This window comes from Astyanax mexicanus, chromosome 2 (genome assembly GCF_023375975.1).
Source record: "Astyanax mexicanus isolate ESR-SI-001 chromosome 2, AstMex3_surface, whole genome shotgun sequence".
Classification (NCBI taxonomy): domain Eukaryota; kingdom Metazoa; phylum Chordata; class Actinopteri; order Characiformes; family Acestrorhamphidae; genus Astyanax; species Astyanax mexicanus.
Genome location: NC_064409.1, coordinates 38,427,763 through 38,448,793, shown reverse-complemented (window position 1 = coordinate 38,448,793; position 21,031 = coordinate 38,427,763). Strand labels below are relative to the sequence as shown.

Genomic DNA, 21,031 nt, shown 5'->3' with positions numbered 1-21,031 from the left:
CTAGTGATAGGGGGAGTCCTAATGTGTGGGTTAGGTATTTGGATGTATAAATTGGGGGGGAAATGGGGGGAAAAAAGACAGAAACGAATTAATTTAAAGTTAACTTAGTTGTTTTGTAACAAAGTAGTTGAGAGACTGTTTTCTGATAGTTGTGACTTGTGACTATCAGTCAAATATTTTTCTACACTGAATACTAAATACTGAAGTTATCCAGACTATGAAGGAACACCTAAGAAATCATGTATTCACTTAAGTGTTAAACCAAAATACTCTGTGAAGCATTTAGGTGGTTCTTATCTGGGGTGCTGTTAACTTGCGGTTTCTGAGGCTGGAAACTCTGATTAACTTTTTCTGTGCAATAGAGGTAACTCTTGGTCTTCTCGTTCTGTGGCAGTCCTGATGAGAGCCAGTTTCATCATAATGTTTTTGATGGTCTGTGCGATTGGATTGAGGAAACTTTCAAAGTTCTTGAAATTTTCCGGACTGTCTTTCATTTCCTAAAGTATTTATATTTATAACTTGAGTTTAGTAGTTCTTGCCATAATATGGATTAGAACATTACTCAAAGAAGGCTATTTGCTGTATAACGATGCACAAAAAAAACCTAAACTGAATATAAGGCGTGTCCAAACCTTTGATTTATACTGTATATCTTATTCTTTAAATAGTTTTAAATATCCAGGGAGGAGCAATACATACAAAGAGTTTTCATGCAAACTAGTTTTAGTAGACAATGTCGCTGCACTTACATCGTTATCTGACTTTTTTATTATTTCAGTAGTTCCTTCCTTTCTGCTTTGCATTACATGGTTGTATAATAGTGAACACACTCAAAACACACTCAAAAACGGACCCGATCTCATAGTATTTGAATATACTCTGTTTTAACACTTTTATCTATCCTACATATTTTTATAATCAAAAACTACTATTAGTAATTAGTATATAATTGAGATGCATTCACGGTGACCTGTGTCCTGTCCCACCATTATTGTAATACACAATTGTCTCCTTTTAATTCCTATTTCACAATAAAGTTTGGCATCACTTTAGTTGGATGTTCCCTTAAAGATGCCTCATAGATGCTAACCTAACACTCAACTGCATGTCTCCTAACCCTAACCTGAATTATAAATCAAGTCTAAAACCTTCCTTTATCCAAACCTTAATCTAAAATTTAAATAAACCATAAAACCAAATAGCCACAGTGTAGGCTAGAAAATTCATATAACAATGATTGGAAATGTTCCCTCTTAAATTTTAGGTTATTAATATTTCTGAGATGCAGCAAACCAGTCATAGGCAATGAAACGCACTGTGCTAAAAAGCATAGCATAGATGTACTAGAAACAAGATTTCAGGAGATACTTGCACTTAGCAAATTCCCCTCAGCCACAAACACTGCAGTCTAATAAATAACTAACACACACATATGAGAGTGTGTGTGAGGATGTAAACATGTGTTTGTTCGTATATGTGTGCAGTGTCAGGAGTCTGACCGTGCTGGACTTGGTACTGGAGGCAGACGCTGGACGTGTGGACTCTGTATTAGGAGACAAAGAACCAGCCCTGTCTTCTGTTTCATCATCATCTTCATCGTCACTGACTTCATCATAGTTCATACTGCCTGAGAGTCCTGGGTGGAAAGAATGACAAAACTGATCATTTCAAAAGAGCCACAGCATATCTCACACATCACAGAGGAATACAGAAAACCATAAGGTCTCTTTATAATAACCTAAACCCCTAAAACAGGGGGTTCTGTGAGAGTTCTGTAGTAAAGGAAGCAGTTCCATGCCAAACCACAATGACTGACAGAACCATCTATATTCATCAATCGTTCTTTGGTTTAATAGTTAATTATATTAAAATGTAAAGCTTTAATAATACTAACCAAAAATAATACCATTCATACAGGTCTGGCTGTAATAATCAGACCTCATTGTAGTTAGTAGTGAAATTGTAATACACAGTATGATGCACCAGTCAACTAACTAAAATACCAAAGAGCTCAGTTTTCTGGATTGAGAACCTGAGTGACTCAACTGTCCCTCCCATAAACATAATCTAGAGCATGCACTATTTACTGAAAAGATTATTCCCCAATATAAACTTTAATTTCATCCTAGAAACAGAGCAGAAAGCTGTTTACTGACAGATTATTGATGTGGTTCACAGTTTATCTACAGAGAGAGGTTTGAAGGAATGTGCAGTGAAACGTGGCATTATTTGAGGTATTTCAGGATTCAGCCATTCTTTGTGAGTGTCCTCAGAGGAGAGCTGAGTAAATGACAGAGCAGAACTCACTGACTCACTCAGTTTACACAGAGTTTACCCAGCAGCAAACACTGGGCTGCACACAGTGCAGGGCTTATTAGAAGAATCACTTTGGGTGTCTGTTAATCTGTTTTGGCTCCACTGGTGAAGTGTGTATGTGTATATGGACAGAAATCCATACTGCAATAAAACTGTTGTATCTTATGATGTGCAGCAATATGTATTATTCATTGTTCGATGTTGGACTGGATAAATATGATTGTGATTCAGGAAGAGATTATAGAAACACTACAGACTACGTCTTGCCAAAACATCAATCTGTTTTTATTTTTAATTTTTTATATATTATACCAAAATTTTATGGCGAATGGACCAATATAAAAATGTTTCAAACATGGGTTGGAATAAAATCCTTATATATTGATTTTTATTGCAAAATGTCATAGCTTTTTTCCCCCCTGACATGTTTTTTTCCAAGTGACAATATTTTGCACCAATAATAAAGCACCATATTTTTGGCACTATAAGGTGCACTTAAAATCCTTAAATTTGTCGAAAATAGTCAGTGATTTATGATCCGGTGCGCTTTATTGTGCAAAAAAATACAGTATGTGTGTGTCTCATGGTTGTTTCTCAACTCACCACGTCTCTGCAGCAGTGTGTGAATGTCTGTTTTGGGCTCCAGTAACGTGTCCGTGTCTCCATCTCTCTCAGGTTCCTCTGCTGCAGGGGGAGACGGCTTCTGCGGCTGGCTGGCTGACAGCACCTGGATCTTAGTACCCAGATCAGGAGCCTCTGAGCTCAGGAATGCAGCCGGTCCATCTATACCTGCTGGAATACCATAATAACTTAGCACCAGTGCTTAGCCTCTCTGCGATGCTGAGAGAAAAGTGTGCTTGTAAAGGGGGTTTAGTTAACCCTTAAAGGAAGAGTGTGTTTAAACTTTCTTCTTTCTTTTCTTTTCTTTTCTTAAAAGGGTCATCTTTTTTCATATTTAGCTGTTCATAGATATTTTGACCAAGTTTGCCTAAAGCTTTGCATGCTCACTTACATACTTTATTAGACAATTTAGTAAGACATTTCTCAAGTCTTGTTCAAGTACTTGCACTGTTAAGGGTGTAGTGCTTGTAGTTTTGTACATATGGAGATTCAGCAACGGCCTATTGGCTTTAAAAATTAAGTTTGGAGTTACAGGCAAATACTTCAACTATCCACTACAGACAGATACAGTAGACAAAAATTGGCCTGAAAAATATAGAGCTGTTAGTGGGTTTTTTCAGAAATCAAAAGTATTAAAAATAATTTATATTTAGTGCAATATTTACAAATAATAACATTTTTTACATTGTTAGGAAGATTTAAAATTCAGCAAAACTAAAGGAGTTAGGCTGTTGGATGGTCACCATTTTACCTTAACCTCACCCCAAAAGTACAGAGCACCATCACAGCTCAATGCTATAAGATTAATGTCTCTCTAGCGCATGCCTGACATTAGACATGGAGCCAGAAGGTTCATGCTTGTTTGCTTCAGAGTTCTACTTCAACAGAACCAAGTTTTTGTAACGAGGGGACAGACGGGAGGCGGATTTAAATGCGGGTAAGACCAATACTTTAATAAATAACAAATAAATAAATAAACAGACAGGGGAATAACGAATAAATATGTATACATAAACAAACAGGGAAAACCAACAAAGAGCTAAGCTAAACAGATAAGTGGCTAAACTAAACAGATAATAACTAAACAGGGCTAGGGAATATAAACAGGGATAAATACGTAAATATATTCAAAATAAACAAAGAAACAAACAGGAAATAAACGTGACTAGAAATAAACAAGAGCGTGAAAAATACAAACAACCAAGGAACGAGAAAAGAGCTATAACGTGAACGTGGCGAGACAGACAACAGGGGAAGGTGCAAAGACCGACGGCTAAACATGGACTAAACTGTGCTATAAATAGTAACAATAAACACTGAACACCTGGGGAAGGGGCGGAGCTACAAATTACACACACGTGATGGAAAAATACTAGAGAAACACACTAGAGAAACACAGGAAAACGTAACAGTTTTCACACGTTTTCACATCTGTAGTGCATTTCTCTGGTCTGGATCAGTTGATGAACTAAGGGGGATGTGTTGATCCAGGATGACATAAACTAAAACTCCTCTGCTCACTAAATGTGGGGCCAGGAGAGGCCAGATCTGAGGCAGTCTTCCTCCCACAACACTATTTCAGCTTCTCAACATAGGCAATCTCTTGAGTCTATGATTGCTTGTTCCACAGCTACATAAATCAAACAACCAGCTGTTATCAGTCTTTTATGAACTTTAGATAATGACCAAATAAGCAACATTTACAGTCAAAATGGACTTTTAGTGGACCTTATGCATTTTTCAGGCTATTTTTTTTTGAAGAATAAAAAGGTATGATATAATACACTTGCATAGCAAAAGGGCTTTGAGTTAAAAACTACTACTGACTGATAGACCAGCAGTTAAGCTTTCATCACAAACAGAGACGAAAATCAGCTTAAACAAGCAAGAAACAACACTGTGGGTCTGGAAGGATGTGGAACTAATCAAAACGGTCTTACTGTGGAGAAAAAAAGCAAACAGACATAAAAGAGAAACATTCAATTAAATCAAACTGTTGAAACTGCTGCAGCGGTCTAACAACCTCAGGGTTCAAATCTCAGCATCATTAAATGTGGTGCAATAGCAGACCTTTTCAACTTATGGATGGGACAGAACGGTCTGAAAACCTGTGTATCAACACATGAGCTGTACTAACAATACAATTTAGGTAACAGGAATGAGTGTTGAGATTGACCTCCTCACTCAGTTACAATAAGATTACATATACAGAATAACAAATGAGGGAGCTTATTTTTGGTCTTCCCAAAATTAATATAGTTAGAGAGAGGCAGGTAACAAATGCTATTTTTTCAGTGTCCTAAGTAGTCTTTATTAATGTTTTAATTACATATCTTACTGTTACAATTACGTCAATGTCAAGACACTATGCTAAAAATAAAATGTATTTTAAAGTTATTTTGTGTGCACATTTATCCATGTAATTTTCTGGGGACAGAAATGGCACCAATTTGGGGGAATATGCCCTGTACTCTCATTGTATATACCTTTCCATTCTGAAACTTCACTCTGTACTATCTCAGGCCCCTCCCCTTTTCCTCACCATCAAGGATGACATCACTGGTGATGCTCAGGCGGGACTCTACAAGCGGCGCTTGCTCCTCACTGCGTCGTGGCCTTGAGCGTCGTGGGCGTGCCTCTGGATTTGGCTGCACCATCAGCGGTTCCTGTCTCTTCCGTCGCTGCTTCTGCTCCAACAGCGCCCTCTAAAGAATGGAGGACAGAAACATATTGAATCAAGGTAGCAGATACATTTTCATGTTAATAATTAACAATTATGATTTATTAATAACCCTCTTTGGGTTATTAACAAAGTGTGAAGAATCAGCACTAAATATAGCTGGCTGAAGCCAGGGGGTCAAGACTCACTGGTCCATACCAATGCCCCGAAATAACCTCCAGACGCACAGCTCATCTCAGCCTGAACATAACCTCATTAAAAGGTCTTTAATTACTGAAGCCAAGGCAATTAGCACTAACAGACTGCACAAAAACATCAATCACAGAACTGCCAGTCAATAACACCCCATTACATGACACCTGACACACACACACACACACGCACAGCACACTTTTTTCCAGACATGGATTAAGATTGTCTTAAACTGCACTGCAAAGGTGAATCCCCAATGGATTTTTTTATTAATCAAGGCATTTACTAATCTGCGTCTGACAAAATGACCCTAGATTAAAGTCATGGGTCTTAATAAAGAATTAACAAAACTAAATAAAGACATCACACTAAAAGTGGGGAAAGCCAGCACTCCACTTATTTACATGCTGACAGTAGGGGTGGGCAATATGGCTTTAAAATAATATTTTATCAAATATTTTTGAATATATTATAAAAATATTCTTGGTAATATGACAATTTTTTAAACCATTTTTAAAATCATAAAAAAGGTTAATTTATACTAAATAAAAGATATATACTCTCATATACTACAAAATAATAAGTTACAAATAATACAACAAATAATAAATTACAAAATAATAAGTAACAACAACATTGTAACAAAATAAAAGAATTACCAAAAATAATGTAACAACAACAACCTACCACAAAAATAAAGTGCAGCATATTTAGTGCACACATATAAAAAGCAAACAAACTATTAAAAGTAAATACAGTAAATACAAATATTGTTATTATCACAGGGATTTTTTTTAGATTGTCAATATTTTGTAATACTATTGCTTATGATACGCTATTTTTTAAGATTAATCTTGATATTCTTCAAATATGAGTACATATTCTCAATTGCAATTTAGATTTGTAGTTCTTACACAACAACAGCACAATTTAAACATGATGCACAAGCTATTATTCCTTTACATTTCATTACATTTTTACAAATAGTAAGCAGCCCTTCTTGAACCTTCTTAAACCTGGTGCAAACATAACCTCATTGTATTTCAGTTAGGAAAATGTCTATCTACTGAGATACCCTCTGGCAGCTTTTATATGTAAAGATGTAAAATCTTAATTACCATTTTGAAAATTGCATTAAAACAATAATTCAATTAATCAAATTAATTTAAACTCACAGGCATCCCCCTTGTTGACGGCCCTAATAAATACGTACAACTATGGCTATTTCTATTTAAGTACTGCCATAACATGAGCAGACTTAGTGTCTTACTAGTAATATTCAAGACTGGTTTTCAAAACTAATTCAAATCTGCTGTCAAAGTACCCACAATGCATGTTTATTTACAGAAGGAATATATCAATTTGTGATGCAATTTTTTTTTTTACAAAAAAAAAAATTAAGACTTTGCTATATTTTTCAGTACAATATTTTCCTTATTATTTTATATGAATAAATAACTAAATATAACTGAAGTCTGAAGTACACTGCCATTCAAAAATTTTTTTTATATCAAGAATGTAAGATCAAAAGTGACTTGAATGAACAGTTTTGGGAAATGCTGATTTTGATGTGAAAAGTGATACATTATATTCGTAAATTAAATTAAGCTTCTCAAAGTTTTTTTTGCTACTTGCCATGGCAGTACTCACATTTTACACATGCTAAGATTTCAACCTCACTCTACATCCAGTCTCCTCATGTCAGGTGACACAGCCTCCAGTGTGAAGAGCACCCTCTGTTGCTGTGTGTGGGTAATGCAACTCGAGCTTGTGATTATTCACAAAGTTTTTGTAGCTTTTTCAGCACGTTCATTGAAACTCACATCACAACAATGAATCTGTGATTAATTGTACAGCCATACAATAAACTATGCTAGACATATTTTTTTTTCAACCTATATCTTGCTAACAGCACCCACTGTAGAGAATCTTCAAGCTGAGAAACTTTAGTGAATGAGTGAGTTGCAAGCCAGCTACATGACTTCTTTGCATCTAAAAAGCAATACAATTTCAGTTTTGTTAGGTTACCTTTTTTACACATCTAGTAGGTAGTACAACAAAATTAAGACCTTGCATTATTAAAGGAGAAGGATACATTGGAACACTGTTGTTTGCTCTCACATTAATTCCCCTGCTAAATGCACCCTTTCCACTGCTATAGTGCTAATTACCTGCATTTGCGAGGTGATTTTCTGGCTCTACTTATTGCTGCCTAAAATATCCCATGTGACTTTTCCTCAACAGTGTTTAGGCCTTTTAAGGAAACAAACAACCAGGTCAACCTTGAATAACCTAATAATCCTTCTGGGCTACATTCAGACTGGCAGTCCAGATCTGATTATTTGCATACCTAGATTGGACGGCCAGAAACCACATGAAATCAGATTTTTGCAAATCGGATCTAAACCATATTTGGAGGTGGTTTAAAATATAAACATAATCAGTTTGTTTGCATAAAAGTCTCTCAGTCTGGGTCAATACAGTCATTGGTTTGGAAGGTCTGTGTAACTCACAAAGCAACAATCAATGATCTTATCAAATCCAGAGTGACACAAGCACAATAGTCCAAGAGCAAATGTTAGTTACTGACACCAACTTCGTTACCATAGCAACCCATGCAGATACATTTGTGATGTCCATACATGAAAATCCGATCTAATCACTCACAATTAACAGTGCGAACACATCTGATTTAAGAAACAAATCTGATTTCTCTGAACATAGCCGTAATTTCTCTCAGACACAGAGTTTGTCCACGATCCTTCAGAGATGTACAGAAGAAAGCACATGTTCCTATGGAAACAGAACATGGAAGCCTGAGTGAAGAGGCTGCTATCCTTGAAATACTTTTTGTTCTCTTCTTAATAATACCGGTTTTCCACTGTCCATCACTCTCTCCCTTATTCTCAACCTGTCTTATTCTCCCATGTAACCCCATATGTAAAATATTTAATGGCATTAACTTCAAAAACTTCAGCAGTCAAATTCTCTCCTCTCACGCCACTGAAAGCTAAAATCCATGCCCCTAGGAGCACAACTGGCTGACCACCCCAGTAGTCTTATGTATGAAAGGTACATATGCACACAAATAATCCTAAGAAACAGTCTGTTTTCAGAGATTTTTTTCCAATGTTTGTAACTGTAAAACATATGTAAGATTTCAACAGGTAAGAAATAAAAAAACTGCTGAAAAGTGTTTACACAGACAAAAATCACTGCGTGTGCATTACCTGGTGTTATTTTTCTATATCTGAAATAATAGGACTTATTTCTGCATTTCTAGAGAAAGAGGTGCGTGGTTTATAAATAAAATAAGAAAGGGAGATAACATCCTTTTGTACCAGTTGATTATGAGCTGTTGTTGATTTGCCCATGTGCTGTAGGATATTTTCTAGTTCTAGTATCTATGATAGGTTCTAGTTCTTTAACCTCATGAGACAATGCTTTTTTTCCCTGGTGTGCACTTTTAATTTCTCCTAGCTAATTGGGTTTAGTAGAATCATTCTACAGCAAGCAATAAACAAACTCTGTTTCTGTCTGGACTGGCAGTAGAAACCATAGACTGGATTCCCGCCATCTTTTTTTTTTTTTCTTGGGAAAAAATAGTGCAGCCAAGCCAAGAATTTGAGGAACTTAAACAATTAACCTTCATTTACTGCATTTAAAATAAAATTCACACGACATATTTTGTCCATATCATACACCCCTACTCTGAACCATTGAGGAAGTCAGTCTGAGTTCAGAGCTGATACGGTTATGACGTAAGGCTAAAGGTTTGGAGTTGGGATTACTTTACAAGAAACCCTAGCAGATCTATGCAGCACTTTTGAACCATTAGTCTGTATTAACTAATTTGGTCACAGGCAGTTTTATTACTCTGCCCTATTGGAGCATTCAAAGGGTGCTGCCATGGTTACCAACGACCGACAGGGATCACCTGACAGTTGCACATTAACGAGTCAGACTTATCCCTGATTAAATATGCAAATCAAGACAGAAGGTCAAAATGAATGGTTTCGGAGCTTTCAGATTCACTTCCGTTTTGAAATCCCTAATATAATCTAACCGGACTTTTTTTCACCAAATACTAAATATAGCAGACAGAACTACAGTGCAACAGGACCACCTATAGTATGCTCAGGTTGGATCACATGAGGGCTAAGACTTAACTTTCTTTTTTTTTTTGCCTGCATCTCACTGAAAAAGACCAGTACATCAACTTACTTAATCATACATGTCCCACACAACATACTTTTTTAATCAATCGCATAATTAATGATCCAACATTTAAGAAAAAAGTAATTAAATAAATAAAATAAAAAAACACATCCACAGCCACAGTGATAGACATACAGTAGTAGTAATATAATACACTCAGTTGGTTAATAGGATGCAACAATGACTAAAATATGAAGAAATTTTGCTTCAACATAAAAATATTGGGGCATTGAAAGTTCCATTTAACTTATAGAGTGTGGGCAATGACGTAATGGTGCGATGCATGCTGAGTAGTGCCCACCACGTTTTAGGATACACAATCAAAACAAATGGACAGCACAATAAAACTAAACAAAAAAGCTGAGGAGAATTACATTAAGAAAATTGCAGGAATTAATGGCCTTGAGCTTGGCCTTTTGCTTAGTTTGGTGTATTATAAGTTATCACTAGATAACTTAAATTGATAAGTTATAACTAGCTAACCTAGCTTAAATGTATAAGTTATAACTAGCTAACCTAGCTTTAATTTATAAGTTAAAACTAGCCACCCTAGCTCTAATTTATGTTATACCTACCTAACCTAGCTTTAATTTATAAGTTATAAATAACTAGCCAACATAGCTTTAATTTATAAGTTATAACTAGCCAACATAGCTTTAACTTAAAAGTTGTAACCAGCTAACTTAGTTTTAATTCAGAAGTTATGACAAGCTAACCTAGCTTTAATTTGTAAGTTATAAAAATGGCAAACCTAGCTTTAATTTATAAGTTATAATCAGCTAACCTACACAAAACACTACTATAAAATGTTTCTGTTAATTAGTGTAAAACAGTAAGGCTATTATTTTTGTGTTTTATTATTGTCTTTCACTTAGACCACATTGGGTAATGTTGTTCAATGTTGTTGATCTGTGATCCTCCCGTGTTGCTTCCAAGCTAGAAAGCTAAAAAACACACTCCATTTGCAAAACGTTTCCCCCTAAGGTCGTGAAAGCAATTGTGGCACTTGATAACATAGCAAGCATTCATACATTTCATAGTATTGTACATTAAATTAAGTAAACAAAATAGAACCGCACTGACAGCCTATCTCTGCAATAGTATCAGTGTCCTGAAATCTCACAATGCACTGCGTTCATGTGTGCTGATGTCACGATCCTATTCTCTATATCCACCACCACAGAAAAGGAGCTGAGTCTATAGTTGATGGGGCTCAATTTAACACATTCACCCACATGCCCATTAATCTGCTCTTACCATCTTATCGAAGATAAACCAACAACAGAACATCCTAACCCAGAGAAACGGCTCGGTTCTGAAGCTCCAGTAAAGCAGGACTGCTGCTATACACACCCCTGTGCCCCTGCACTCGTACATTAGCGCTAAAGCTAACGCCTTCTCTGACAGACTCCCAGGATTTGTACTTCAGAACCAATTTTCCATCCACAGAATGGTAAAAGCACACTAAAGTGCTGTCTCGTTTTCAGTAAATTTCTATTAGCCTCAGCACTTTCCCTTGCACCTGAAATGTGGTCGCTCGACCAGCAGTTCCAAAACTAGCCATAGTTTTATTTAAGCTAACGTTAGCAACAAGTTCTATTTTTTCTCTCACTCAGTTACTATAGCCTGCTAGGTTAGGTAAACAAGACATGTCTCATTTTTACTAAACTCATGGTATACCTTTATGGAGTCAAAAAAGGGTCATAAAGATTTTGAGTTTGTAAAACAGAAGTCACAAATGTACTGAAACTTGTAACTGCGTTTAAACAACTGCATGCACGAAAATCCAAATCCACAAATTAACTGGAATGTGCAAACTTGAAACAGAAAGTAATATTAATAATAATTCAAATGTACAAATGCGAAAAAATATTTTAATTATATATAAATATATATTTTTTAATTTGTAAATCCAATCTCTTGAATGTGTGAATCAGTACTGCTCAAATGGCTTAAGCTGGGTCAGACCAAAAATCACATTGAATTTGTGAGGTTGTAAATGTGACAGTGGGTGTTTTTCACTGTGGAGCTAAAAATCCTCTCATTCACCTTCTCTGCTGCGTGTGCGAAGCTCTAGCTGCAGTTGCGAATTTTGACCCTGTTTTGACGCCTGATTGATGAACCAATAGGAAAGCTTTATCTGGACCAATCAGATTACGGGGTTTGTTTAACCAATCAGAACAATGGGTGGGTCTCTGCAGCTCAGTATTAGTCTCTGCAGTATCATATTAGTGTTTGTAACACCAAGAGAATACAGATTGTCAGATAAATAAAAACATGCATCTAACAGTGTATCTGAGTTTTTTTTAAATAATACGCATGAGACAATTTCACTCTTTGACTATACATAATTATTGCACTGCATTATTTTGTATGAGGAGGTGAAAAAAAAGACATCATGTTGCTCCTACAAAATTATTTGCATAAAACTATACTCTGTTGAGGGTCATACCTCCAAAAACCAAACAATTTCCATACATATGATCCATGTTTATTTTTGTTTTAAAAAAGTGTAAAATATATCAATCTGGTCACAGAGTATATTGGTTATAGCCTGCATAAAATAGTTAGTAATTCATGGCTAGTTACAATATATTGCCCAGCACTGGCTCACACACATACAACCACTTATACACAGTTAAATATACAGCTCTGGAAAAAATATAAGACCACTAAAAGCCAAATGTGTTTGATTTGCATCAAAAGTGGCATAAAGTCATCCAAAAGCAGTGTGTAAGACTGGTGGAGGAGAACCTGTCTAGATGCATGAAAAACAATGATTAAAAAACAGGGTTATTCCACCAAATTTTGATTTTCTGCAAATAAATGCTCTAAATGACAATATTTTTATTTGGAATTTGGGACAAAATGTAGAAACCCTAAATATACCAGTTAATTTTAAGTGTTATTTAAGTCATGCCAATATTAGCCACTTTCATATGCATAAAGAACCATTTTGTGTGAGTGAACAACCATTTAAATGTTTTAAGAAGTTAAATGTTGGGGATCTTTGAACTCACATTTATTAGACAAATGATTCAGCATCACTTCCCCTCTGCTTTCTTCCTAAATCATATACAAACACACACAGTCAAAAGCACGCGCACTGAGATTTAGAGAAGTTGACCCACCATCTCGTTGGGCATCCTGCAGAAACCAGACAAGCTGCTGAAGAATTATGACTGTTTCTCTGTAAATCCAAGTCAAGCCATTCTTCTGTCCTTCAAATCTGGAGTTCGCTAATCATTTCCAATACAGATCAGCTGCAACACTTCTCTCTCTTCCTCTCTTTCTCTGTCTCTACCTTCTTTCTCTCAGTGCCAGACAGTAAGCATGCAACTGTGCCTGTGCACTTAACTACTGTTGGCTAGCAGAAGAGCATTGTGGTGCAGGCGGTAAAAGAGAACTGCTACAGAAAAGGAAGTAAGCGGCCATCAGATAAAAACAGACAGAGGCCATTAGAGAGAGTAGGAGAAAGGAAGTGAAAGAGTGATGGAATGAGATTATAGGAGAGATGGCATCCCTTAATGGGCTGTACCACATGTATAACCCATGCAGGGGAGAGCTATAGTCTCTTTATAGAATAGCTTACATCACATACCCACTATCCAATCAAATGAAGGAAGCTGAAAGATTTATAATAATTACAAAAAGACAACACACTACCGGCTTCAGTGATGCAGCCTGTCCAGTCAAAAAGCTATTAGGTTTTATTATTAATTTTTAGCAAAGGGAGAAAATGATCTAGAAGCCTCACATAACTATATTAGATATTAAACCGATGCCCAAACAGTCATTTTTTCGATAACTTTTTTTCTGAATGGCAACCAAAAAAATAAATACAAAAATCCATAATTATTTTCACACAACAGCCAACATGAGTAATCTCATTCTTTTACTGTCATCTTTTTGGATCTTGTTGGAACAAACAAACAATGAGCATGATGATGGCACTTTATTAAGAACAAAAACATCATTACTTTAACTGTTTAAACTATAGATATTTTCCCTAAAGCATATTACTGGACGCATTTCAGTTTTTAAGAGTTCTTTTTAAGGAATATCAGCATTAGACTGGCAAAATCAAATTATAAAATTTATAAAAATCATTTTTTTATGCTGGAATTTCCCAGTATTGTTGTGAGGGGACAGTAATACTAGTATAGTATGAATTAAAGGCCTTTTTGGTATCGTATTTTGATACCCAGCCCTTATCATAGATTTGCAATGTATCAAATATGTTAATAATAATATAATAACCCAAAATATCTTATGTTTCGAATTTTCTATTTATTACTCATTTCTAATATATTAGATTTCAGTTCTTAGACTCTATTCCAAATATATCCATAATTTGTATCTAACAGGTATAAACTTGTAGAATTTGTAGAAAGACCAAACATGAAAAAACAGCGGAAGCTGGGTCAACTCTGATGTAAACCAAGTATGTGGTAATACAAGATCACTAGAGTTGTTAAAGGCCTTCAGAAGACAGTGTGTTTATTGACATTAGTCCGAGAAAGGCTACAAAGCAGTTTCTACAGGAACCGCAAGTCAGTTACTGGCAAACTACCAAGAGCTAAAGGCACTAAACACAGACCTCCCACCGACCAAAAGATCTTTAAAGAAGCCCTCGAGAATTTCAGAATGGACAGCAAAGAGTTGAAAAGATATAACAGTGCCACATCACTATCCATGAGCTATTAGTCAGAAGACCCTGGCCAGGCTTAGTCTACACAGAAGTTAAGAAAAGCAACTAAATAAAGAATAAAACTAAAGGGATAGAAGTGTTCTTATGACCCTAGATGAGAAGAGGAGACCTATGTCAAACCATAAACCTAAGCAAGAATTTATCAACTACAAAGCGAAGCAGTTAGATCTGAAGTAGAATAAAACACATTTCCACAGAGCATTATTTTTAGACTTGCTTTGTCTCGAGGACCTGGGCTTGTTGCCACTGAGCTGACTATAAAATCCACTTGAGCTGAATTTAAGCCCTACAGGTGCAGATGAACTCAAAACAAATCTTGCAAGAAGCATTTGAGGTTCCTGCCAAGAGGGCTTAAAATAAAGAACCTTCATGTTCAAGACAGAGACTAATACCACCCCTGTGGCCATTAACAGGAACAGGAGATATTGCTTAGTTCTACTGTAATTCATTAATAGTTAATACTTCATAATCAGCTAATTAGAAATGGTAGGATAATAATTAAATGAGAGATTCAGTACTAAGGGCTGTCCGAATGAATGAAAGACATACAGCTCATCAGGGTTTAGTTTTCACATAAATACCAGGCAATATTTAGACCTTTATATGAGTCATAGATTTCCACTAAAGAAAGAGTTCAAACAAAAATGTGCAAAATATCAGAGCTGTGGTCTAATAAGTTTGAATGACATTAATTTAAATGCACTCAACTTTTATTTTGCAAAAAGTTTAATATGCACAACTGGACCTCATGAAATAATTTTACATATGATTTCAGTTTTAGTCCAGACTTTCAGGACGGTAATCTAAAACAATAATCAGTGTGACTCAATTAATTTTTAGAGCACAAATACTGTAATTTTGCAAGGAATGCTCAACCTAGATCAAAGATTTATGCACAAGCAAGAAAAACAAAGATTTCAGAATTTGTTCTCTGGTTTATATTAATTGATATTGGATGATAAAGATTATATATTTAAATATTTACCAAATTTGTGTTGAACACAGATAAAATATAATCTCTGCCTTTTACCCATCTTTGCAGTGCACACACAAATATACAGTTGTGGTCAAAAGTTTACATACACTTGTAAAAAAAACATAATGTTATGGCTGTCTTGAGTTTTCAATAAGTTCTACAAATCTTATTTTTCTGTGATAGAGTGATCGGAACACATACATGTTTGTCACAAAAAACAGTCATAAAATTTGGTTCTTTCATAAATTTATTATGGGTCTGCTGAAAATGTCACCAAATCTGCTGGGTCAAAAATATACATACAGCAACAAAATTTGTCAATTTTGGTGATGTAGCGAGTTGTGTCAATCAAATTAGCTTCATGTCATGGCCTCTTCACTTCTTGTAAGTGATTCTGATTGACTACAGCTGTTGACTTCTCATGAGCCCATTTAAATAGGGCTCATTTGACCCAGTGATTAGACTCAGCTACAAAAGCTACAATGGGAAAGTCAAAGGAACTCAGTGTGGATCTGAAAAAGCGAATTATTGACTTGAACAAGTCAGGGAAGTCACTTGGAGCCATTTCAAAGCAGCTACAGGTCCCAAGAGCAACTGTGCAGACAATTATACGCAAGTATAAAGTGCATGGAACAGTTGTGTCACTGCCACGATCAGGAAGAAAACGCAAGCTATCACATGCTGCCGAGAGGAGATTGGTCAGGATGGTCAAGAGTCAACCAAGAATCACCAAGAAGCAGGTCTGCAAGGATTTGGAAGCTGATGGAACACAGGTGTCAGTCTCCACAGTCAAGCGTGTTTTACATCGCCATGGACTGAGAGGCTGCCGTGCAAGAAAGAAGCCCTTGCTCCAGAAAAGGCACCTTAAGACTCGGCTGAAGTTTGCTGCTGATCACATGGACAAAGATAAAACCTTCTGGAGGAAAGTTCTCTGGTCAGACGAAACAAAAATTGAGCTGTTTGGCCACAACACCCAGCAATATGTTTGGAGGAGAAAAGGTGAGGCCTTTAATCCCAGGAACACCATGCCTACTGTCAAGCATGGTGGTGGTAGTATTATGCTCTGGGGATGTTTTGCTGCCAGTGGAACTGGTTCTTTGCAGAAAGTAAATGGGATAATGAAGGAGGATTACCTCCAAATTCTGCAGGAAAACTTAAAACCATCAGCCCGAAGGTTGGGTCTTGGGCGCAGTTGGGTGTTCCAACAAGACAATGACCCAAAACACACATCAAAAGTGGTAAAGGAATGGCTAAACCAGGCTAGAATTAAGGTTTTAGAATGGCCTTCCCAAAGTCCTGACTTAAACCCCATTGAGAACATGTGGACAGTGCTAAAGAAACGGGTTCATGCAAGGAAACCATCACATTTAGCTGAACTGCACCAATTCTGTCAAGAAGAGTGGTCAAACATTCGACCTGAAGCTTGCCAGGAGCTTGTGGATGGCTACCAAAAGCGCCTATTTGCCGTGAAAATGGCCAAGGGACATGTAACCAAATACTAATGTTGCTGTATGTATATTTTTGACCCAGCAGATTTGGTGACATTTTCAGCAGACCCATAATAAATTTATGAAAGAACCAAATTTTATGACTGTTTTTTGTGACAAACATGTATGTGTTCCGATCACTCTATCACAGAAAAATAAGAGTTGTAGAACTTATTGAAAACTCAAGACAGCCATAACATTGTTTTTTTACAAGTGTATGTAAACTTTTGACCACAACTGTACACCTTAGTGAGAACCCGCACACAAGGGCTGCACAATATTATGGAGAAAATGTATATTGCAATATGTTGTTCTTCTGCAATATACACTGCCTGGCCAAAAGAAAGTCGCCACCTGGATTTAACTAAGTAAATTATGTGGGTTTCTGCAGTTGGTCAGGTCTCAGTTCAGCAACAGTATGTGCTGAAGAATGAGGTCAGCTAACTGCCTAAATATACTGAATATAGACCAGGTTATTCCATTAATGGATTTTTTTTCTTCCCTGTTGGCTTGGGCATATTTCAAGATGACAATGCCAGGTTTCATGGGGCTGGAATTGTAAAAGAGTGATTCAGGGAGCATGAGACCATCATTTTCACACTTAGATTGTTCACCACAGAGTCCAGAACTTACCCCGTTTGAGAAGTGCTGGAGACGGCTTTGTGCAGTGGTCAGACTCTACCACCATCAAAGCAAGATCTTGTGTGTAACTTGTTTTTTGATGGCAAACTTTTTTTGACCAGGCAGTGTATATTGCAATATTAAAAATACAAAAATCCAACATGTCATGATGTATGTAATAATGCAATCTGTGTATCAATAATTGGATTAAAATAAATTATATTGGTATTGTTATTCAAAATGAGAAGATTATGATTATTTATTTGTATTAAGCAGCAAAGGTTTTTAAAAATCTAATTTAAAATTGCACATATCTGTGCATGTCATGAGATGTCGCATGTGTACATAGCGATATCGATGCTGAAACAATATATTGTGCAGCCCTAACACACACACAGTGATACAGTGAGCACACATGTCCCAGAGCAGTAAGCAGCCATTGCTGTGGTGCCCAGAGATAAGGGTCTTGCACATGGTCCCAACAGTGGCAGCTTTCCAAACCCGGGCATCAAACCCACAATTCTGTCATCAAAAACCAGGTGCTCTAACGACTGAACCACCACTGCCCCCAAAGATTTTACATATATCCCAGCAGAGAAAGTTGGGTTCAGAACACAAGGTCATCCATTCTAAAGCACCCTGGGAACAGAGAGGGTTAAAGGGGCTCGCCCAACGGCCAAACCTAAATAGCATTTACTACAAGATATACAGTTCTGAAAAAAATTAAGAGACCACTTCAGTTTCTGAATCAGTTTATCTGATTTTGCTATTTATAGGTAAATGTTTGAGTAAAATAAACATTGCTGTTTTATTATATAAACTACGGACAACATTTCTCCCAAATTTACAGCATTTATTTGCAGAAAATGAGAAATCACTAAATTAACAAAAAAGACGCAGAGCTTTTAAAGCTCAAATTATGCAAAGGAAACATCCCTGGTTAATCACAGTTTTCATGCATTTTGGCATGTTCTCATCCACCAGTCTTACACACTGCTTTTGGATAACTTTATGCCACTCCTGGTGCAAAAATTCATGCAGGTCAGCTAGACAAGACCGTTGTTAAAGACTATTTATTCAGTTGTTCTCAAAGACCCCATTTCATCAGGTCACTTGTAATGTTATAGTTTTCGTTACATCTTGCATTTTATATTGTCTTTTGTTTGTTGTTCCATGTTGCACCATGGCTCCGGAGAAACATAATTCACTACACTGTGTACCTACACTCAGATGTAATGATAATAAAAGCCTCTTAACTTAACTTGACTTCATGTGACTAGTGTCTGTATTGTATATTGAACATGCAAATCTGCCTGTTTTGTGATAAACAGGACTGGTGATATTGTAAATATATTAAATCTCAATATTCTTCAGATTTATAAGGGATTCTCGATTACAATTCAATGTACATAAGGCAAACATAATATAATGTAATACAAAACTGAAAAAGATTATTTTTTTTTTTATTTGTAGATCTTCGTGTTCAAGAGCAACCAATAAACACAATAACCTTCCCAGCAGCGTTTCTATTGAACGAGTTGCAAAATTGATCTCCGTATCCTTCAGCTAAAGAAAAGAGCAAAATATGAAAATCACTGCCACAAAAATCACAGATACACAAGTCAATCTTCTGATATTGCATCTGGGGGGTTCTACATGTCAACATGCACAATCTTGATTATCCCATTTCGAAAATCACATTAAAACAGTAAATTACTCAAATTAATTTGATTAATCTCCCTACACTATCTGTTCAGCCTCTTCCTGTGCTGTGCACTTACATGCTGTTGTGTATTTCTTTAAACTAGTGGAGGGCAGCAACTTCAGCAGATCATGCTGTTAAGAAAACAACAGTTTAGACCAAATAACTCGGCAATGACATACTGCTTGGGAAGGATTATAGTACCAGTACCTTGTACCTTTTGGAGTACTTTAAATTATGTTAAAATGTATGAACAATAGAAAAACTAAAACCCTTTTTATATTGATTTCTAATAAAAGTGATTTTTTTCCATCTCCTGTGAAGTTGTCATTCTGTTAATATAAGGCTTTGTTTTAACAAGGTTAATAATATTATTACTACTGCTGTGTTTAATATTTTGCTTACCTGCTTCTCCAGCTTTTGCTGTCTAAGGCTACTGCTGTCATCATCCAAGGAACTGCAAACAAACACAACATAAAACCTTTAAATTAACTTACAATGGCAAAACTGAAGAAAATATAAAACATTAAAACTGCAGTAAAATATATTTTTTTTCCGGTTTAAGAGTAAAACAATACTACACATTTGTCACTAGAGGCCTCCACTGCTAGAGCATGAAAAACAACACAACCTGTTTTCTTAAATAAGGCTGTTCTTGTTTAGACCAATGTAATTTATTAAGTAATAAGCTAACCAATCAGATGTGCTTATGTTCTTGTGAATGGTTATAACAACTCAAAAAAGAGATTATTCAGTGTCCAAACGTACTGAACTCATTTTCACGCAGCTGACTGGAACGTTTTTTTTCTTCAGTTTTCTCCTTCATATTTTATAAAAAATGATGCATTACACTAACATTTTATTAGGTTTTTATACTGCCCTGTAATTTATGCACAGAAACAAATAAAGATTTACAATTTAATATATTATAGAAAAAAAAAAAGGTTTGAAATAAGCATGTTTGCCAATTTTGCCATTTTGTCTGATGTTCGTTGAAAATGTAATGGTACCCATTGGCGATATGAAAATATGCTAGCTGTCTTCTTCTAGTCATTTTTAAATTTTAAGTTTACATCATAATGCTAGGACACTTAATTCTATTAAATGGTGACTTTCAAATGCATTTTCATGTTTCTACTAATTGATTTTTTTAAGTAGGTCAGAGAATCCACCTAAAATAAACCTGGTACTTTAATACGACAAAATGTGATAAAGCAGATGCATTTTCAGTGTGTAAGTCAAACAAACAAGTTGCTTAATGTTTGGCCTTTTAGAAATGTACAAGTTAAAAACAGGTTAAGTTAAATAGGTGTCCACAACAGTAAAGTGTTATTAGAAAAAAGGATCCATCGGGGGATCCTAACTGCTACTTTAAAACAGATTTAAGTGGAGAACGTTTTCAGGAAATGGATTGAGACTTGGATAGACTGCCAGTGCCCTGAGTGGTACATGCAGTAATGGAGCAGGTATGTTCAGGCGAGGTGAGTGTAGGTGAAAGCTGCGTGCC

The 21,031-nt window shown here is 36.0% G+C and overlaps 1 protein-coding gene across 5 annotated transcripts in view; it reads right to left on the bottom strand.

Annotated features, from left to right (window-relative positions):
* tulp3 (TUB like protein 3) overlaps positions 1–21,031 on the bottom strand; it is a 37,960-nt gene that overhangs the window by 5,127 nt on the left and 11,802 nt on the right. For 3 of the 5 annotated variants that reach the window (XM_015602657.3, XM_007237939.3, XM_007237941.4), the window contains exons 3-6: positions 19,930–19,981; positions 5,480–5,642; positions 2,920–3,108; positions 1,500–1,636 (exon numbers count right to left, since the gene is read on the bottom strand). In XM_015602657.3, coding sequence (XP_015458143.2) covers positions 1,500–1,636; positions 2,920–3,108; positions 5,480–5,642; positions 19,930–19,981 — 541 coding nt within the window. Of the gene's footprint in view, positions 1–1,499; positions 1,637–2,919; positions 3,109–5,479; positions 5,643–13,158; positions 13,498–19,929; positions 19,982–21,031 lie in introns of those variants that run through there. The other 2 variants (XM_007237940.4, XM_007237942.4) reach the window with 2 other exon arrangements.